The sequence below is a fragment of the Hyla sarda genome, chromosome 6, assembly GCF_029499605.1.
Source record: "Hyla sarda isolate aHylSar1 chromosome 6, aHylSar1.hap1, whole genome shotgun sequence".
NCBI lineage: Eukaryota > Metazoa > Chordata > Amphibia > Anura > Hylidae > Hyla > Hyla sarda.
Genome location: NC_079194.1, coordinates 15,368,603 through 15,385,610, shown reverse-complemented (window position 1 = coordinate 15,385,610; position 17,008 = coordinate 15,368,603). Strand labels below are relative to the sequence as shown.

Sequence of the window (17,008 nt, the reverse complement as noted above, 5' to 3'; positions counted from 1 at the left end):
AAAAAGCAAGACTACATTTTGTCAAAATGAATTGAAAATCCCCCTGGGAAAACGTCTCGTGGACAGATGAGACTAAGATAGAGCTTTTTGGTATCTACTGTTTACCGAAAACGGAATGAGGCCTACAAAGAAAAGAACACAGTACCTACAGTGACATATGGTGGAGGTTCAGTGATGTTTTGGGTTGTTTTGCTGCCTCTGGCACTGGGGGCCTTGAATGTGTACAAGACATCATGAAATCTGAGGATTACCAATGGATTTTGGGTCGCACTGTACAGCCCAGTGTAAGAAAGCTGGGTTTGCGTCCAAGATCTTGGGTCTTCCAGCAGGACAATGACCCCAAACATATGTCAAAAAGCCCCCAGAAATGGATGACAACAAAGTGCTGGAGAATTCTGAAGTGTCAGGAATGAGTCCAGATCTAAATCCCATTGATCACCTGTGGAGAGATCTTATAATGACTGTTGGGAAAAGGCGCCTTCCAATAAGAGACCTGGAGCAGTTTGTAAAGGAAGAGTGGTCCAACATTCCGGTTCAGAGGTGTAAGAAGCTTATTGATGGTTATAGGAAGAGTGGTCCAACATGCCGGCTGAGAGGTGTAAGAAGCTTATTCATGGTTATGGGAAGCAACTGATTTCAGTTATTTTTTCCAAAGGGTGTGCAACCAAATATTAAGTTAAGGGCGCCAATAATTTTGTCCAGCCCATTTTTGGAGTTTGGTGACATTATGTCCAATTAGCTTTTTTCCTCCCTTTTTGGTTTAGTTCCAGTATACACATATATATATCCCCTTAAGGATGCAGCCCTTTTTATCCGGACTGAGCCCTTTTTCACAATTCTGACCACCGTCGCTTTATGAATTAATAACTCGAAAACGCTTTTACCGAATATTCTGATTCTGAGAATGTTTTTTCGTGACATATTCTACTTTATTTTGGTGGTAAATTTTCGGCGTTACTTGCATCCTTTTTTGTGAAAAATCCCAAAATGTTATGAAAATTTTGAAAATTTAGCATTTGTGGATATTCCAAATACATTTTATTTTTATTCACAAACACAATATGTCCACTTTATGTTGGCATCATAAAATGGACATATTTTGCTTTTTGAAAAAATTAGAGGGCTTCAAAGTAGAGCAGCAATCTTCAAAAATGTCATGAAAATTGCTAAATCTGAAGGGACAAATGTTACAGAACTACAACTCTCAGCATGCCTGGGCTGTCTAGGCATGCTGAGAGTTGTAGTTTGGCAACATCTGGAGGGCTACTGTTTGGGCACCACTGTAGCAGTGGTCTCCAAACTGTGACCCTCCAGATGCTGCAAAACTACAACTCCCAGCATGCCCAGACAGCCTTTCGCTGTCTGGGCATGCTGGGAGTTGCAGTTTGGCCTTCCTAGTGGTTGCCACAGTAAAGATCACTTTACTTTCACTTTCATTTCCCCCACTTCCATTTCCAACCCACTGTCCTGCTCTGCCATTGGTCAGAATCAGTCCTGACCAATGGCAGGGGATAGGAGGAGATCGCAGCACTGCGACCTCACTCCTAGCCCTCAGGATGATCAGGGCTGTCACTGACAGCTCCGATCATCCCTATTTTCTGGGTGATCGAATCACCAGAGACCCGATCAGCCCAGAATAGCAGAAAATCGCACGTCTGAATTGACATGCTATTTTCTGCGATCGCCGACATGGGGGGATCTCAGGACCCCCCTGGACGATGTGCCGGGGTGCCTGCTGAATGATTTCAGCAAGCATCCCGGTCCGGTCCCCAACCGGCTAGCGGCGGGACCAGAATTCCCACGGGTGTATACATACGCCCCACGTCCTTAAGGACTCGGGATGCAGGGCGTATGCATACGCCCTGTGTCCTGAAGAGGTTAAATATATATATGTTACAGTGAAAACCTGTTATAACTGGTTTTCCCTAGTGAAAACCAGTTCTTATGGAATGCCTTTGGGAAAACTAGAATTTACTGCTTTTACCTAATTAACCCCTTAACGACGCAGGACGTATATTTACGTCCTGCGCCGGCTCCAGCGATATGCAGCGGGATCGCGCCGCTATCCTGCATCATATCGCGTCAGTCCCGGCGCTCATCAACGGCCGGGACCCGCGGCTAATACCACACATCGCCGATCGCGGCGATGTGTGGTATTAACCCTTTAGAAGCGGCGGTCAAAGCTGACCGCCGCTTCTAAAGCAAAAGTGAAAGTGACCCGGCTGCTCAGTCGGGCTGTTCGGGACCGCCGCGGGGAAATCGCGGCGTCCCGAACAGCTGACCGGACACCGGGAGGGCCCTTACCTGCCTCCTTGGTGTCCGATCGGCGAATGACTGCTCCGTGCCTGAGATCCAGGCAGGAGCAGTCAAGCGCCGATAACACTGATCACAGGCGTGTTAATTAAACCGCACGGTCAATGGCGTACGCGCAAAAAAATTCCAAAGTCCAAAAATGCGTATTTTGGTCACTTTTTATACCATTAAAAAATGAATAAAAAGTGATCAAAAAGTCTGATCAAAACAAAAATCATACCGATAAAAACTTCAGATCACGGCACAAAAAATGAGCTCTCATACCGCCCTGTATGTGGAAAAATAAAAAAGTTATAGGGGTCAGAAGATGACATTTTTAAACGTATAAATTTTCCTGCATGTATTTATGATTTTTTTTCCAGAAGTGCGACAAAATCAAACCTATATAAATAGGGTATAATTTTAACCGTATGGACCTACAGAATAATGATAAGGCGTAATTTTTACCTAAATATGCACTGCGTAGAAACGGAAGCCCCCAAAAGTTACAAAATGGCGTTTTTTCTTCGATTTTGTCGCACAATGATTTTTTTTTCCGTTTCGCCGTGCATTTTGGGGTAAAATGACTAATGTCACTGCAAATTAGAATTGGTGACCCAAAAAAATAAGCCATAATATGGATTTTTAGGTGGAAAATTGAAAGGGTTATGATTTTTAAAAGGTAAGGAGGAAAAAACGAAAGTGCAAAAACGGAAAAACCCTGAGTCCTTAAGGGGTTAAAACCAGTTTTTACTGAACAAATTTGTTAAAGCTCCTGGTTTTAACTAGATAAAAGCAGTAAATTCTAGTTTCACTAATGAAAACCAGTTTTAACTAAAAACGGGTTTTCACTTTAACAGATATATATATATATATATATATATATATATATATATATATATATATATATATATACCTGTAAATGTGTGTTTTTGTACTATTGAATATTAAGTACAAGTAGTAGCTATTACAACACAGAAAGGATGATGTTCTAATAACAATGCAAAGATGAAAGGACATGTCCACTTTTTATAGGTCCACTCTACAGGCATTGTCCCATTTGGACAACCCTTGTCCATATGTTTTGTTAGGGTATACAGATGTCATAGTAGGGAGTCCCCCCTCAGTATCCCCCCACTATGATCCATAGAACAGCTCTGGTGGACTTGGGTTGTCCACGTATTACTGATGACCATTCATTGGAATAACACGGGGTAAACTTCAATTCTTCCAGCAGAAGATGTTACGATTCAATTTCTTAGCCAAATAGATCTCTCTTCCATTTTATACTATATTTAATTGCTGATTTTGCTCTGTTCTAGATCGGACCCTGGCATTACAGTCTCTGCAATTCCCGTAATTCAGCTGAAGTTCTAGGTTTAGTCGTGAATTCTAAGGCTTCAGATGTAAAAGTTTCTCCAATTGTTGTAAATGCCCATATGAACCAAGACGTAAACCAGTATCCCAACCCTATGGTTATCTATGTCTCGGTGAGTCAAGGACTGATGCCGGTCACTGGAGCAAAGGTCACGGCAATAATTGAACCTGTCACTGGACCAATAGTCACCCTAGAGCTTCTGGACAATGGGGCAGGTAATAATAATTGTGCTAGGACTGTTACAATGTTTGGCTATTTTTATAGTTATTACCTGAGTCTGGCCTGTAGGACACATCTGTTGTGGTTTTTATTTTTGTATTATTATCACTCGGTATCTTCAGAACACGCTCTTCTGCAGTTGTAGAATTGCTGAAAATCTGGATCAGCAGAACTAGGGCAAGAACTTTTTTCTTCTTCTATTTTTTTTTGCTGAAGGGGGCAATGTGTGATACTTCTGACTGTGGGAATATGTCTTTCATATAAACAGAACTTACAGGTAAGTGTTGGCTCAAAACTTAGCTGGTTGTCTTATACTGAGTCTTTCTTGCCTTGTTCAATTAAAAGGGGTATTCCGGGAAAAAACATTTTATCCCCTATCCAAAGGATAGGGGATAAGATGTCTTATCTCGGGGGGTCTCAGCAGCGGGCTTCACGCCCCCTCCCATAGACATGAATGGAGGGGGTGTGGCATGACGTCACGTCCTCAGTCCTGAAATCCCGGAGATTTCCGAAACTGGAAATGAAGCACCCGTATAGAATGTTGGTGCTGCAGGGAGATCTTGGGGGGTCTCAGCAGCAGGCCCCCCGCGATCAGACATCTTATCTAGAGATGAGCGAACTTACAGTAAATTTGATTCGTCACAAACTTCTCGGCTCGGCAGTTGATGACTTATCCTCGTAAATTAGTTCAGCCTTCAGGTGCTCCGGTGGGCTGGAAAAGGTGGATACATTCCTAGGAAAGAGTCTCCTAGGACTGTATCCACCTTTTCCAGCCCACGGGAGCATCTGAAAGCTGAACTAATTTATGCAGGAAAAGTCATCAACTGCCGAGCCGAGAAGTTCGTGACAAATCAAATTTACTGTAAGTTCGCTCATCTCTAATCTTATCCCCTATCCTTTGGATAGAGGATAAAATGTTTTTGCACGGAATACCCCTTTAAAGCGGTTATCCAAGAATAGAAAAAACAGAGCTAATTTCATTTAAAAAAATGTTCCACGTCTGTTTTCAGGTTGGGTGTGGTATTACCACTTGGCTCCATGTCGACACAGATGGGGAGCGTTTTTTTTTTTAGTTTTTTTTTAATGAAATGAGTTCTGCATTTTCAATTCCTGGATAACCTCTTTAATGGAACAAGGCAAGAAAAGCTCAGCATAAGACAATCAGCTAAGTTTTTAGACATTAGCTCAGTTTTTTTTTTTAATTCCTGGATAACCCCTTTAATGTGCAGAGATGGGGTCCATAGAAAGATCCTCTGATACTGCAAAGGGCCAAGTCTGGTCCCGATACCAATGCACACAAATTGTAATACACCCCCCCCCCCCCCCCATTCTTAAAGAGTACCTCTCTCATGATCTTGCTAAATGTTATAATCCTCCCAGGTCACTGCCCCCATTATGATAAACCACCCCCTGCCTTTATTTTTTTTTTTGTTTTTTTTTTTGTTTTCTACCTTGATATTGCTCTGTATTTTCTGCTCAGTCTCTGTCAGATTCACAGTCTGGGAAGGGACGTTCCCCAGCAGGCGTGACATCATCTGAAGCCATACAGGGGAGAACTTCCTCCCTCACTCTGCTACACACAGCCCAGAGCAGTTCAGTGTGAGATTAGCTATAATTGGATAAGGCTGCACACACACACACGCCCCTCAGCACTCCAGGCTGCATTTCCTGATTTTGGACTTCTGCCAGGCCAGCAGGAATCCAAAGTCTGTGCAAGAGATGGGAGGGAAATGTAGAGAGACACCTAGTGGCAGTTTTCTTTAAACACAAATAAAACATAGAAAACTTATTTATTTTTTTTTTTTAAACAAAGTACATTAGAAAGATTTTTTATTTACCATAAGGAGCGCAATAGCAATAATTAGTTTTATTGAGAGTGCTCATTTAAGATAATGGTGACACTTTGCAGAATTCACAATGCAATGTCCATAGAAAAAGTGTAGTGACAGGATAGCCATTTTATTCACCCACTAGCCCAAATTGTCGCTAAAATAAAAAAAAATTTAAGTAAATATTTTTGATAGAATGCTGTTTTCAGGCCCTGATATCATGAAGGACGATGGAGTATATTCCAAATACTTTACGAAGTTCTTAGCAAATGGAAGATACAGTTTAAAAGTTCGGGCTGAGAACAATGAAAAGGGTAAAAGTCGCTTGACCCTCCCGAAGAACCGCGCTCTCTATGTCCCAGGATTTATCGTAAATGGTAAGAAACATTTAAGGCGATATTTTCCAAAACAATGGGGGTTATTTATCTATAATGGTCTTGGCTAGATCGTTTCTATTGTTTGTCTAGATGCGTTTTTTGGGCGGTGCTGCTCCAAATTTATGATTGTCACAGTGACCATGATAAATTTTGCGCAGATCTGCACCCAGATCATTTTCTACCACCACCTTCAGATCATGTCTACCCTGCTTCTGAGGAGCTTGTTTGTCTGTGTGTTTAGCTTTATTTGTTTTAGCTTTATTTTAAGGCAAATTCATACAGTGATCCCTCAACTTACAATGGTTTCAACATACAATGGTCTTTTCTGGACCAATTATAACTTGAAACCAGACTCAACATACAATGCTATGGAATCTGGGAAACGTGTCAATGGCTGGAAGAACCGACCAATCAGAATGGATATTTCACTGGTAAAACATCTGTATTACTGAAGCGCATCCACTGACTGGTGTCTGGTAGCGCCCCCTACAGTACAGGGAGGTATTACATGTTCTGTACTCTTTATCTGTATTACTGAAGCGTACGCACTGACTGGTGTCTGGTAGCGCCCCCTACAGTACAGGGAGGTATCACATGTTCTGTACTCTTTACCTGTATTACTGAAGTGCATGCAGACACCTACTGGTGTCTGGTAGCGCCCCCTACAGTACAGGGAGGTATTACATGTTCTGTACTCTTTACCTGTATTACTGAAGTGCATGCACTGACTGGTGTCTGGTAGTTCCCCCTACAGTACAGGGTGGTATTACATGTTCTGTACTCTTTACCTGTATTACTGAAGCGTATGCACTGACTGGTGTCTGCTAGCGCCCCCTACAGTACAGGGTGGTATTACATGTTCTGTACTCTTTACCTGTACCGGGGTAGCTGCTCCTTTGGACATCAGGTGAGGGCGGCTCCATTTTCCTTTTTCTAGGACATTGCGTGTACTGTACAGGACCCAAAGAAGCTCCTGTCCTCTACATAGAGCAGTGTTTCCCAAAGAGGGTGCCTCCAGCTGTTGCAAAACTACAACTTCCAGCATGCCCGGACAGCCGAAGGCTGTCCGGGCACGCCAGGAGTTGTAGTTTTGCAACATCTGGAGGCACCCTGGTTGGGAAACACTGAAATAGACAGTGATAACAGCTCCCAGCAGATCTTTATTACATTTATATGTAAGGATTTGCTTTATCTATATTAGTTATCTACTTATTTTTCTTTAATCCTCACTTTTTCCTACTTTTGGATGACAATTTTGGGCTTCAGAACCAATTACCAGGTTTCCATACAGCTATGGTCTCAACATACAATGGTTTCAACATACAATGGTCGTCCTGGAACCGATTAATATTGTAACTTGAGGGACCACTGTATCTCAAAGAAGGTCTGCAAAGAGAGTCTCCCTCATATACAAGTAGTAGTTTACCTTGCCACTGGCCAGGGAAAAAATATATATATATTGTTTGAGAGAGAGATGTTTTAGTTGAACAGGTATTTTTTTTTTTTTACCTTTCACCTTTTTTTTAATGTTATCATCACTTTGTCGAATATTTTTAAAAACTTGGGCACATGAAATTGTGAGATGTTGGCCATTGCTAACAATCTTATTGTTTCTTACATCTTTAGCATTCCTTTTTTGTATCTTAAAAAGTAGCTCCCACCATGTATATATATTTTTTTTTCTGTCCCTACCTATTGCTAATCTACCCCTAACCCCCTCCCTGCCTTTACATTTTTTTTCCTACCTTCTAAATAGAGATGTCGCGAATTGGTCGCCGGCAAACTTAGCATGTTCGCGTTCGCATTGCCGGGCGAACATATGTGAAGTTCGATTCGCCCCCTATACTTTAACATTGCGATAAACTTTGACCCTGTGAGTCAGAGTCAGCAGACACATTACAGCCAATCAGCAGCAGTCCCTCCCTTCCAGACCCTCCTACCTCCTGCACGGACGCCATTTTACCCTCATTCAGCATGCTGCAGGCTTAGGAAGTGGAGGGTTAGAGAAGCTGCTCCTGCTGTAATAGGGAAAGCGATAGCTAGGTTGCTGCTAGGTGGTGTATTCAGGGTCCAGTTTACTCCTAAAGCACTAGTGTAACATCTGCTCTAAGGACAGCACCTAAAAAAGCCCTTTTTAGGGCTCAAATATCAGTCCGCGTTTCTTGCAACCTGGTTGGGAGGGAACCGCTGGTTAAAAGGGGTACTCCAGTGTAAAACTTAAGTTCCTTCAAGCAACTAACTACAGTATTAAAAGGGCTATAAGTTCAGTCCGTGTGTCTTGCAACTGCTGGAGGCACCCTGGTTGGGGACCTCTGCTTAAAAGGGGAACTCCGCTGGCAACCTTTTTTGCTCATTCTCACACTAGTACAAATCACATTTGGTGTGGCAGTTGTTCAAATAAAAAAATAAAAAATACTTTTTTTGGCTGTGAAATAAAACCAGTGCTGCCTAAAGGGGGCTCTATGTGCTGCCTAAAGGGAGGCTCTACCTATGTGCTGCCTAAAGGGGGGCTCTAACTATGTGCTGCCTAATATGGGGGAATCTATGTGCTGCCTAAAGGGAGGCTCTAACTATGTGCTGCCTAAAATGGGGGAATCTAACTATGTGCTGCCTAATATGGGGGAATCTAACTATGTGCTGCCTAATATGGGGGAATCTAACTATGTGCTGCCTAATATGGGGGGATCTAACTATGTGCTGCCTAAAGGGGGCTCTATGTGCTGCCCAAAGGGAGGCTTACACCTATGTGCTGCCTAAAGGAGGGATCTAACTATGTGCTGCCTAATATGGGGGAATCTATGTGCTGCCTAAAAGGGGATCAAAATATGTGCTGCCTAAAGGGAGGCTCTAACTATATGCTGCCTAATGTGGGGGAATCTATGTGCTGCCTAAAGGGGGGCTCTATGTGCTGCCTAAAGGGGGGCTCTAACTATGTGTTGCCTAACATGGGGGAATCTATGTGCTGCCTAAAGGGAGGCTCTACCTATGTGCTGCCTAAAGGGGGGCTCTAACTATGTGCTGCCTAATATGGGGGAATCTATGTGCTGCCTAAAGGGGGGATCTAACTATGTGATGCCTAAAGGGGGATCTAACTATGTGCTGCCTAAAGGGAGGCCCTAACTATGTGCTGCCTAAAGGGGGCTCTATGTGCTGCCCAAAGGGAGGCTTACACCTATGTGCTGCCTAAAGGGGGATCTAACTATGTGCTGCCTAATATGGGGGAATCTATGTGCTGCCTAAAGGGGGGATCAAAATATGTGCTGCCTAAAGGGAGGCTCTAACTATATGCGGCCTAATATGGGGGAATCTATGTGCTGCCTAAAGGGGGGCTCTATGTGCTGCCTAAAGGGGGGCTCTAACTATGTGCTGCCTAAAGGGAGGCTCTATGTGCTGCCTAAAGGGGGGCTCTAACTATGTGCTGCCTAAAGGGAGGCTCTACCTATGTGCTGCCTAAAGGGGGGCTCTAACTATGTGCTGCCTAATATGGGGGAATCTATGTGCTGCCTAAAGGGAGGCTCTAACTATGTGCTGCCTAAAATGGGGGAATCTAACTATGTGCTGCCTAATATGGGGGAATCTAACTATGTGCTGCCTAATATGGGGGAATCTAACTATGTGCTGCCTAATATGGGGGGATCTAACTATGTGCTGCCTAAAGGGGGCTCTATGTGCTGCCCAAAGGGAGGCTTACACCTATGTGCTGCCTAAAGGAGGGATCTAACTATGTGCTGCCTAATATGGGGGAATCTATGTGCTGCCTAAAGGGGGGATCAAAATATGTGCTGCCTAAAGGGAGGCTCTAACTATATGCTGCCTAATGTGGGGGAATCTATGTGCTGCCTAAAGGGGGGCTCTATGTGCTGCCTAAAGGGGGGCTCTAACTATGTGTTGCCTAACATGGGGGAATCTATGTGCTGCCTAAAGGGAGGCTCTACCTATGTGCTGCCTAAAGGGGGGCTCTAACTATGTGCTGCCTAATATGGGGGAATCTATGTGCTGCCTAAAGGGGGGATCTAACTATGTGATGCCTAAAGGGGGATCTAACTATGTGCTGCCTAAAGGGAGGCCCTAACTATGTGCTGCCTAAAGGGGGCTCTATGTGCTGCCCAAAGGGAGGCTTACACCTATGTGCTGCCTAAAGGGGGATCTAACTATGTGCTGCCTAATATGGGGGAATCTATGTGCTGCCTAAAGGGGGGATCAAAATATGTGCTGCCTAAAGGGAGGCTCTAACTATATGCTGCCTAATATGGGGGAATCTATGTGCTGCCTAAAGGGGGGCTCTATGTGCTGCCTAAAGGGGGGCTCTAACTATGTGTTGCCTAACATGGGGGAATCTATGTGCTGCCTAAAGGGAGGCTCTACCTGTGTGCTGCCTAAAGGGGGGCTCTAACTATGTGCTGCCTAATATGGGGAAATCTATGTGCTGCCTGAAGGGGGGATCTAACTATGTGATGCCTAAAGGGGGGATCTAACTATGTGCTGCCTAAAGGGAGGCCCTAACTATGTGCTGCCTAATATGGGGGAATCTAACTATGTGATGCCTAAAAGGGGCTAAAGCACGTTATTCCAAACCATTTAGGAATAATAGGTGATTTATGCCCTTTATGGATTAAAACCAGACTCTGCATCAACTATGTAATTTTCCATGGGAGTTTTGCCATAGATCCCCCTCCGGCACGCCACAGTCCAGGTATTAGTCCCCTTGAAACAACTTTTAAATCACTATTGTGGCCAGAAAGAGTCCCTGTGGGTTTTAAAATTCACCTGCCCATTGAAGTCAACGGCATTTCGCCGGTTCGACATCACTACTTCTAAACATCTACTCTTATGCTGCTCAATCTTGCTGAGCAGGAAGCCGACTTCCCCAGCACGCGCCACGTCACTGATGCCTGCTGGGTGCCGACTTCCGCCCTCACCTAATTTATGCTGCGCTCCTGTTGGGAGCACGCGTAGATGAGCAGCCAATAGCATGGCAGGCTGCTCCAGGTTCTCTTCCTCCCTGTTTAGCAGTTCATGTGCTACCAGGGGAGGAGGAGTATAGGAGCATTGCCAACATAGAAATCATCCCCAGTCCAAGATTTATTCCCCAGCCCCTGCAGTCTATAAATCCCCTGCCCATGCACTTTGTCATCCTCCCGTTCAGAGAACACAGGCAGAGCTAAGGAGGGGAGATGAGGGAGCCATGTATTTCCTCTCGCTCCCCTGCTCTGTGTTCTTTCTCCCATGCAGACCTGCGACCTCCGAAGGCAGAGCAGGGGGAGGGGAGATGAGACGGGCATGTAGTTCCTCTCTCCTCCTGCTCTGCCTTCGATTTGCCCTCCCGGCCACTGAGCCAATGCGCTCAGCCCCGGATTTCACAGAGCTTGCTTCCGCCTGTCTGATTGACAGACAGGGAGCGAGCACAGGCTGACTGAATTCGAACCGATTGCCTGGCCGGGAACGGTCCGAATTCAGCTGTGACGTCACAGCAGGCTGCAGCCGGCCACTAGGAGGGAGACCCCTAGTGGCTGGATTTCAAATAGAAAATAAAGTATTTTAAACACAAAAAGAAATCATTGATGTATTTTAGAGATATGTTGTAGTACATAAGTACTACAACTTATTTTAAAAAAAGTTCACGACAGTGCCCATTAAAAAACATACATCTGATTGTTTCATATGGACAACTGCTTTATATTTGTTTTACACATTTTTTTAAACATTCTTATTCTCTACCTTATTTGCTCTCTCTCTCTCTCTCTCTCTCTCTCTCTCTCTCTCTCTCTCTCTCTCTCTGACGATTTTTTATTTTTGGCAAACAGGCAGGAGTAGTAATCTTTTTTAGACATGGTCTGGAGGTGGTCTAGATTTGTGGGGTTTTATGCTCCATTTGCAGCATATTTTGCACAAAACTAAAATACACGCAGATAATAAATTTGTGACCACTGCATCCGTCACTTTAAAAAATGGTCTAGCAACACCAAAATGTCAAAATGACAGATTTTAGAACTTTGAAAAAAAAATGCTAAAAAAAAAATGCAATTAGCACAAAAATAACAAAAATTCACAAATGTAGACCATAAAAAGCAATAGAACATAATGATAAATAACCCTCATAGAATGCAACTTTTTGGCTAGAAACTTCTGTGGTATTGGTGGTACTTTATAAACCAGTCTTTGGCTCAGTTCACATAGCATGAAAAATAAAAACTTATTTTATTCACACTCGCATGTTCTGCAATTTTTTTTTCTGTGTTCGGCAAGAAAAAATTAGCCACAAAACAATTATGGCCAAAAATATAGGCTTAAATACATTTTATTTTTTGTTATGCATTGTGAACTAAGGCCGGGACCACGATTTGTGCCTCTGGGGCATCATACTCCCCTAGACATGTTATCCCGTATCCAAAGGATAAAACATAAGAAGTCTGATCTTTCTGGAAATCTTTCTGTAGGTTCTATCACTATGAAAACCTCCCGCCCCAAGATGGCCGATGAAGATCTTATTGTTGGAGAATTCAGCAGGACAGCCTCCGGAGGTTCTTTTCTGGTATCTAATGTGCCCTCAGGTCCTCAACCAGATATCTATAGACCTGGGAAAATAACTGATCTGGAGGCGACCATTGTAGATGATAGGATTAAGTTATCTTGGACAGCGACTGGGGATGATCTGGACCAAGGCAATGGTAAAAAATACACTTATTTTTCTAATTCTACAGTATAAATGTTTAGTACAGTAGGTGTAGTAATAGCAGGAACACTTTATTAGTACATCACATGGGATACAGCATAATGAAAGAGTAATTCTGACACGTTTTGGATCTTCCAAGATACTTAATTATGGCATGCCATGATTAAGGGTCTTGAAGGATCCGAAACACGTCAGAGATAGATAAAAAAAATAGATATGAGATAGATAGATAGATATGAGATGATAGATAAATAGATATATTTGAGATAGATAGATAGATAGATATGAGATATATATGAGATACATTAGATAGATAGACATGAGATAGATAGATAGATAGATATGAGATAGATTGATATGAGATAGATATGAGATAGATAGATAGATAGATAGAAACCAATGGTGGAAGCAGCACACAATAGGCAAAGATGATGGGTGCTCGTGGATAGTAACCTGGTCCCAGTCGCAGATCAGGCATAGACATAGACATCCCAATACCAAACAAAATTTCTCCAATGGCACTCCAAGTAGTTTAAAGCAAAAACGTTGTATATTGACCCATGGTCAGCAGTGGACGCGACGTTTCAGCGGCATCTCGCCGCCTTTCTCAAGCATCATGCATTTGTTTGGTATTTAGATAGATATGAGATAGATAGATATGAATAGATAGATAGCTATAGATGAACCAATGAAGTGATGTTATATATTTCTCCTCTTGTTCTTCAGCCACAAGCTACGACTTAAGGATGAACCTCAACCCCAGTGACCTCAGAACCAACTTCAATGGATCCGAACCGATACACATTTCTTCGCACATTCCCCTCCCGGCCGGATCCAGAGAAACATTCTCATTTGTGCCAGAAAACATTGTTATAAAGAACGGCACTATTCTTTACTTCGCTTTAGTCGCTACTGATAAATCCTCTCAACGTTCCGATGTGTCAAACATAGCTCAGGCCGCTCTGGTCATCCCACCAACACCGGCTCCCAATACTGAATCAACAACTGATGACAGCTCTGAAGGACTGAATGTAACCACAATAACACTGATTGTATGTGGAGCCGCCATTCTTATCTGTGTCATTGTCTGTATCACCGTCTGCATTGTCAGCTGCACAAAGAAGAAAAAGAATCCACAATTGAGAGTGTGAAAAGTACCTATTTCCGTATAATAAAGTGTCAAGCTTTTTTTTTATGTGTTTATGTTTATTTTCTTTAAATAAGTAGAACATGGGGATACATTAAAGGGGTACTCCGCTCCTAGACATGTTATCCCCTATCCAAAGGATAAAAGATAAGATGTCTGATTGCAGGATCTAACAACATTTCTAAATATTCAAGATTAAAGGGGTTATCCAGGAAAAAAAACTTTTTTTATATATATCAACTGGCTCCAGAAAGTTAAACAGATTTGTATATTACTTCTATTATTAAATCTTAATCCTTGCAATAGTTATTAGCTTCTGAAGTTGAGTTGCTGTTTTCTGTCTAACTGCTTTCTGATGACTCACGTCCCAGGAGCTGTCCAGCTCCTATGGGGATATTCTCCCATCATGCACAGCTCCCGGGACGTGACATCATCATTGAGCAGTTAGACAGAAAACTTTTGCCTTGAATACCCCTTTAACTCTCCTCATAATACCAGAAAATTAGAGATTTTCCTATCCTAGGTGACGGAAAATATGGATTTTATGAAAGATAGGAGGCGAGCATTATATGCAATAACTTTCTTTACTGAAAACATATAGCAGTATTAATAAAGTTCTTTTTCACTGAATTATAAGAAAAAACTTAGGTAGCAGGTGTATCAGTACAGGTATGCACAGCCGAACATGCTGGTCAAGGTCCTGGCCAATGAGCATCCAGCCCAGGTGATATAAGGTCCTGTATGCTAGAGAAAGTCCTCTTTCTTTAATAATAGTCAAATAAATCAATAGTAGATAACAGAGTCAAATCCATGAACAGAACTGGAACAACATGCAGAAGAATTCTTCGTCAGGAGAAGATCTAGGGATGGGAGGATGAAGTCAGCGTTGGAACTGAAGAAAAACTTGGCAAAGAAATGTGGCAATAATCCATAGCGTAGAGATGTAGAACAGATAGGTCCATGCATCCGGAATATTAGTAAGCTGTAACAGAATAAAAATTATTAGAGGGATGGGTTAAGGGAGGGATAATGCTCGCCTCCTGTCTTTCATAAAATCCATATTTTCCGTCACCTAGGATAGGAAAATCTCTAATTTTATATCAAGACAGGAGGCCTCGCATTATATGCAAGTTTAAAGCTATATTGCCATATAAGTATTATCTAACAATATACAAAATAATTATAACAGAGACATGGATACATGAGAATCAGGTCTGAAATAAAAGGATTTAAATGTAGACTCCGAAGACCAATTTGCAGCTTTGAGCAAGTCTGAAAGGGAACCGCCTGACTGAAAGAGTTTGGTAGAGACAGCTCCTCTAGTTGAGTGTGCGCCAAATAAGGAAATATCTATACCAGCCAAAGACATGGTTTGTTTGATCCATCTAGCTAAAGTGGCGGAAGAGACTGGACAATGCGGTTTGCAGTAGGAAACTAAAAGTTGGGCAAAGTTAGGGTGACGTAAAGGTTCAGTTCTGGATTCATAGGTTTGGAGACAACGGACTACACACAGTTTTTCGTTATGAGGAAAAGCGGGATAGAAAACCTGATGTAAATTAGTTTTGGTGCGTCTGGTAACAAAAAATATAACTACTTGAGGTGAATATTGCCTGCGAGAGATATCTAGGGCTTTGACCTCAGAGACCCGTTTGATAGAAATAAGGAAAAGGAGGGAAGTGAGTTTGAAGGATAAAAATTTGAGAGATAAAGATTCATTACCTTCCCAAGAAATGAAAAGATTAAGGAGTAGATTAACGTCCCATGTGGATGTATATTTGGGTAAAGGAGGGCGTCGGAAGCGAATACCCTTTAACAATTTACAAATAATAGGGTGTTTACCTACTGGCATGGAGTTTATGGGAGAGTGATAGAAAGAGATGGTAGAACGGTACAGATTTATGGTGCGGTACGCTTTCCCTGAATCAAAAGAAGATGATAAGTAATTTAAGATGTGAGAAATAGATGCATGAACGGGATCCAGACTCCGTTGACTGCACCAATCAGCCCAAAGTTTCCAGGCTGATCGGTAAGCCTTTCTGGTACCTGGAGCCCAGGCATCTGCCAGGATGTCTCTAACTGATTGAGAAATTTCTGATTCAAATGAGGTTGTCCTGAAATTAGCCAAGCAACCAGAGGGAGTTGATGGGATAAGATCAGAGGATGAGGGTTCCCTAGAGGGTCTAATAATAGGGACGGATGGTGAGGAAGTATCCTGGGATAATCTATCAGTTTCCTGAGAATATGAGGGAACCACGACTGGGATGGCCACCAGGGGGTGACCAGGACTATGGTTGTTTTCCAAATGGATACTTGTAGAAGGACTCTGGGGATCAGAGCAAATGGAGGGAAAGCGTAAAGGGTTTGAGAAGGCCATCTCTGAAGGAAGGCATCTACCCCTAACGCTTCCGGATCGGGTCTCCAACTGAAAAATCGTGGAAGTTGGCAGTTGAGACGGGAAGCGAAGAGATCCAAGTGGAGAGGACCCCAGAGAAGATTCAGTTCTTGAAATATGGAGGGATCCAGCTTCCAATCGCTGGAATCTATGAGATATCTGGAATTCCAGTCCGCTACAATATTGGAGAGACCCGGAAGGTATTCTGCCCTTAAAGTAATATTTCTGTCCAAGCAAAAGTGCCAAAGATTCTTGGCAATGTTGGCAAGAGTCTCCGACTTCGTTCCTCCTAAACGATTTATGTATTGGACAGCAGAAATGTTGTCCAATCGAAGAAGAATACAGCAATTCGAGTAATCCTTCGCAAAACTCTGGAGAGCAAAGAAGCCTGCCAGGAGTTCTAAACAATTGATATGCAATAGAGACTCCGAAGGGGACCACTTGCCTCCTGTAGAAAGGCAGCCGCAACGAGCTCCCCAGCCGTTCAGACTTGCGTCTGATTCCATGACTAAATCTGGGTTGGAATGAAAAATTGTCTTGCCATTCCATTCTTGAATATGCTGAAGCCACCAAAGAAGTTCTTCTTTGGCTTCTGGAGAAAGTAAGACTTCGTCTGAATAAAGTAATCCTTCCCTCAGATGTTGAATCTTTAAACGTTGGAGGGCCCTGTAATGTAAATGGGCTGGAAAGATCGCTTGTAT

General features: G+C 42.8%; 1 protein-coding gene across 1 annotated transcript in view; it reads left to right on the top strand.

Moving 5' to 3' along the window:
* The window catches only part of LOC130275355 (calcium-activated chloride channel regulator 1-like), a 52,031-nt gene extending 38,112 nt beyond the window's left edge, over positions 1-13,919 (top strand). Inside the window, exons 11-14 of the mRNA XM_056523228.1 lie at positions 3,615-3,885; positions 5,928-6,095; positions 12,533-12,763; positions 13,495-13,919. Of these exons, the coding sequence (XP_056379203.1) occupies positions 3,615-3,885; positions 5,928-6,095; positions 12,533-12,763; positions 13,495-13,919 (1,095 nt within the window). The remainder of the gene's footprint in view (positions 1-3,614; positions 3,886-5,927; positions 6,096-12,532; positions 12,764-13,494) is intronic.
* Positions 13,920-17,008: the final 3,089 nt, after the last annotated feature.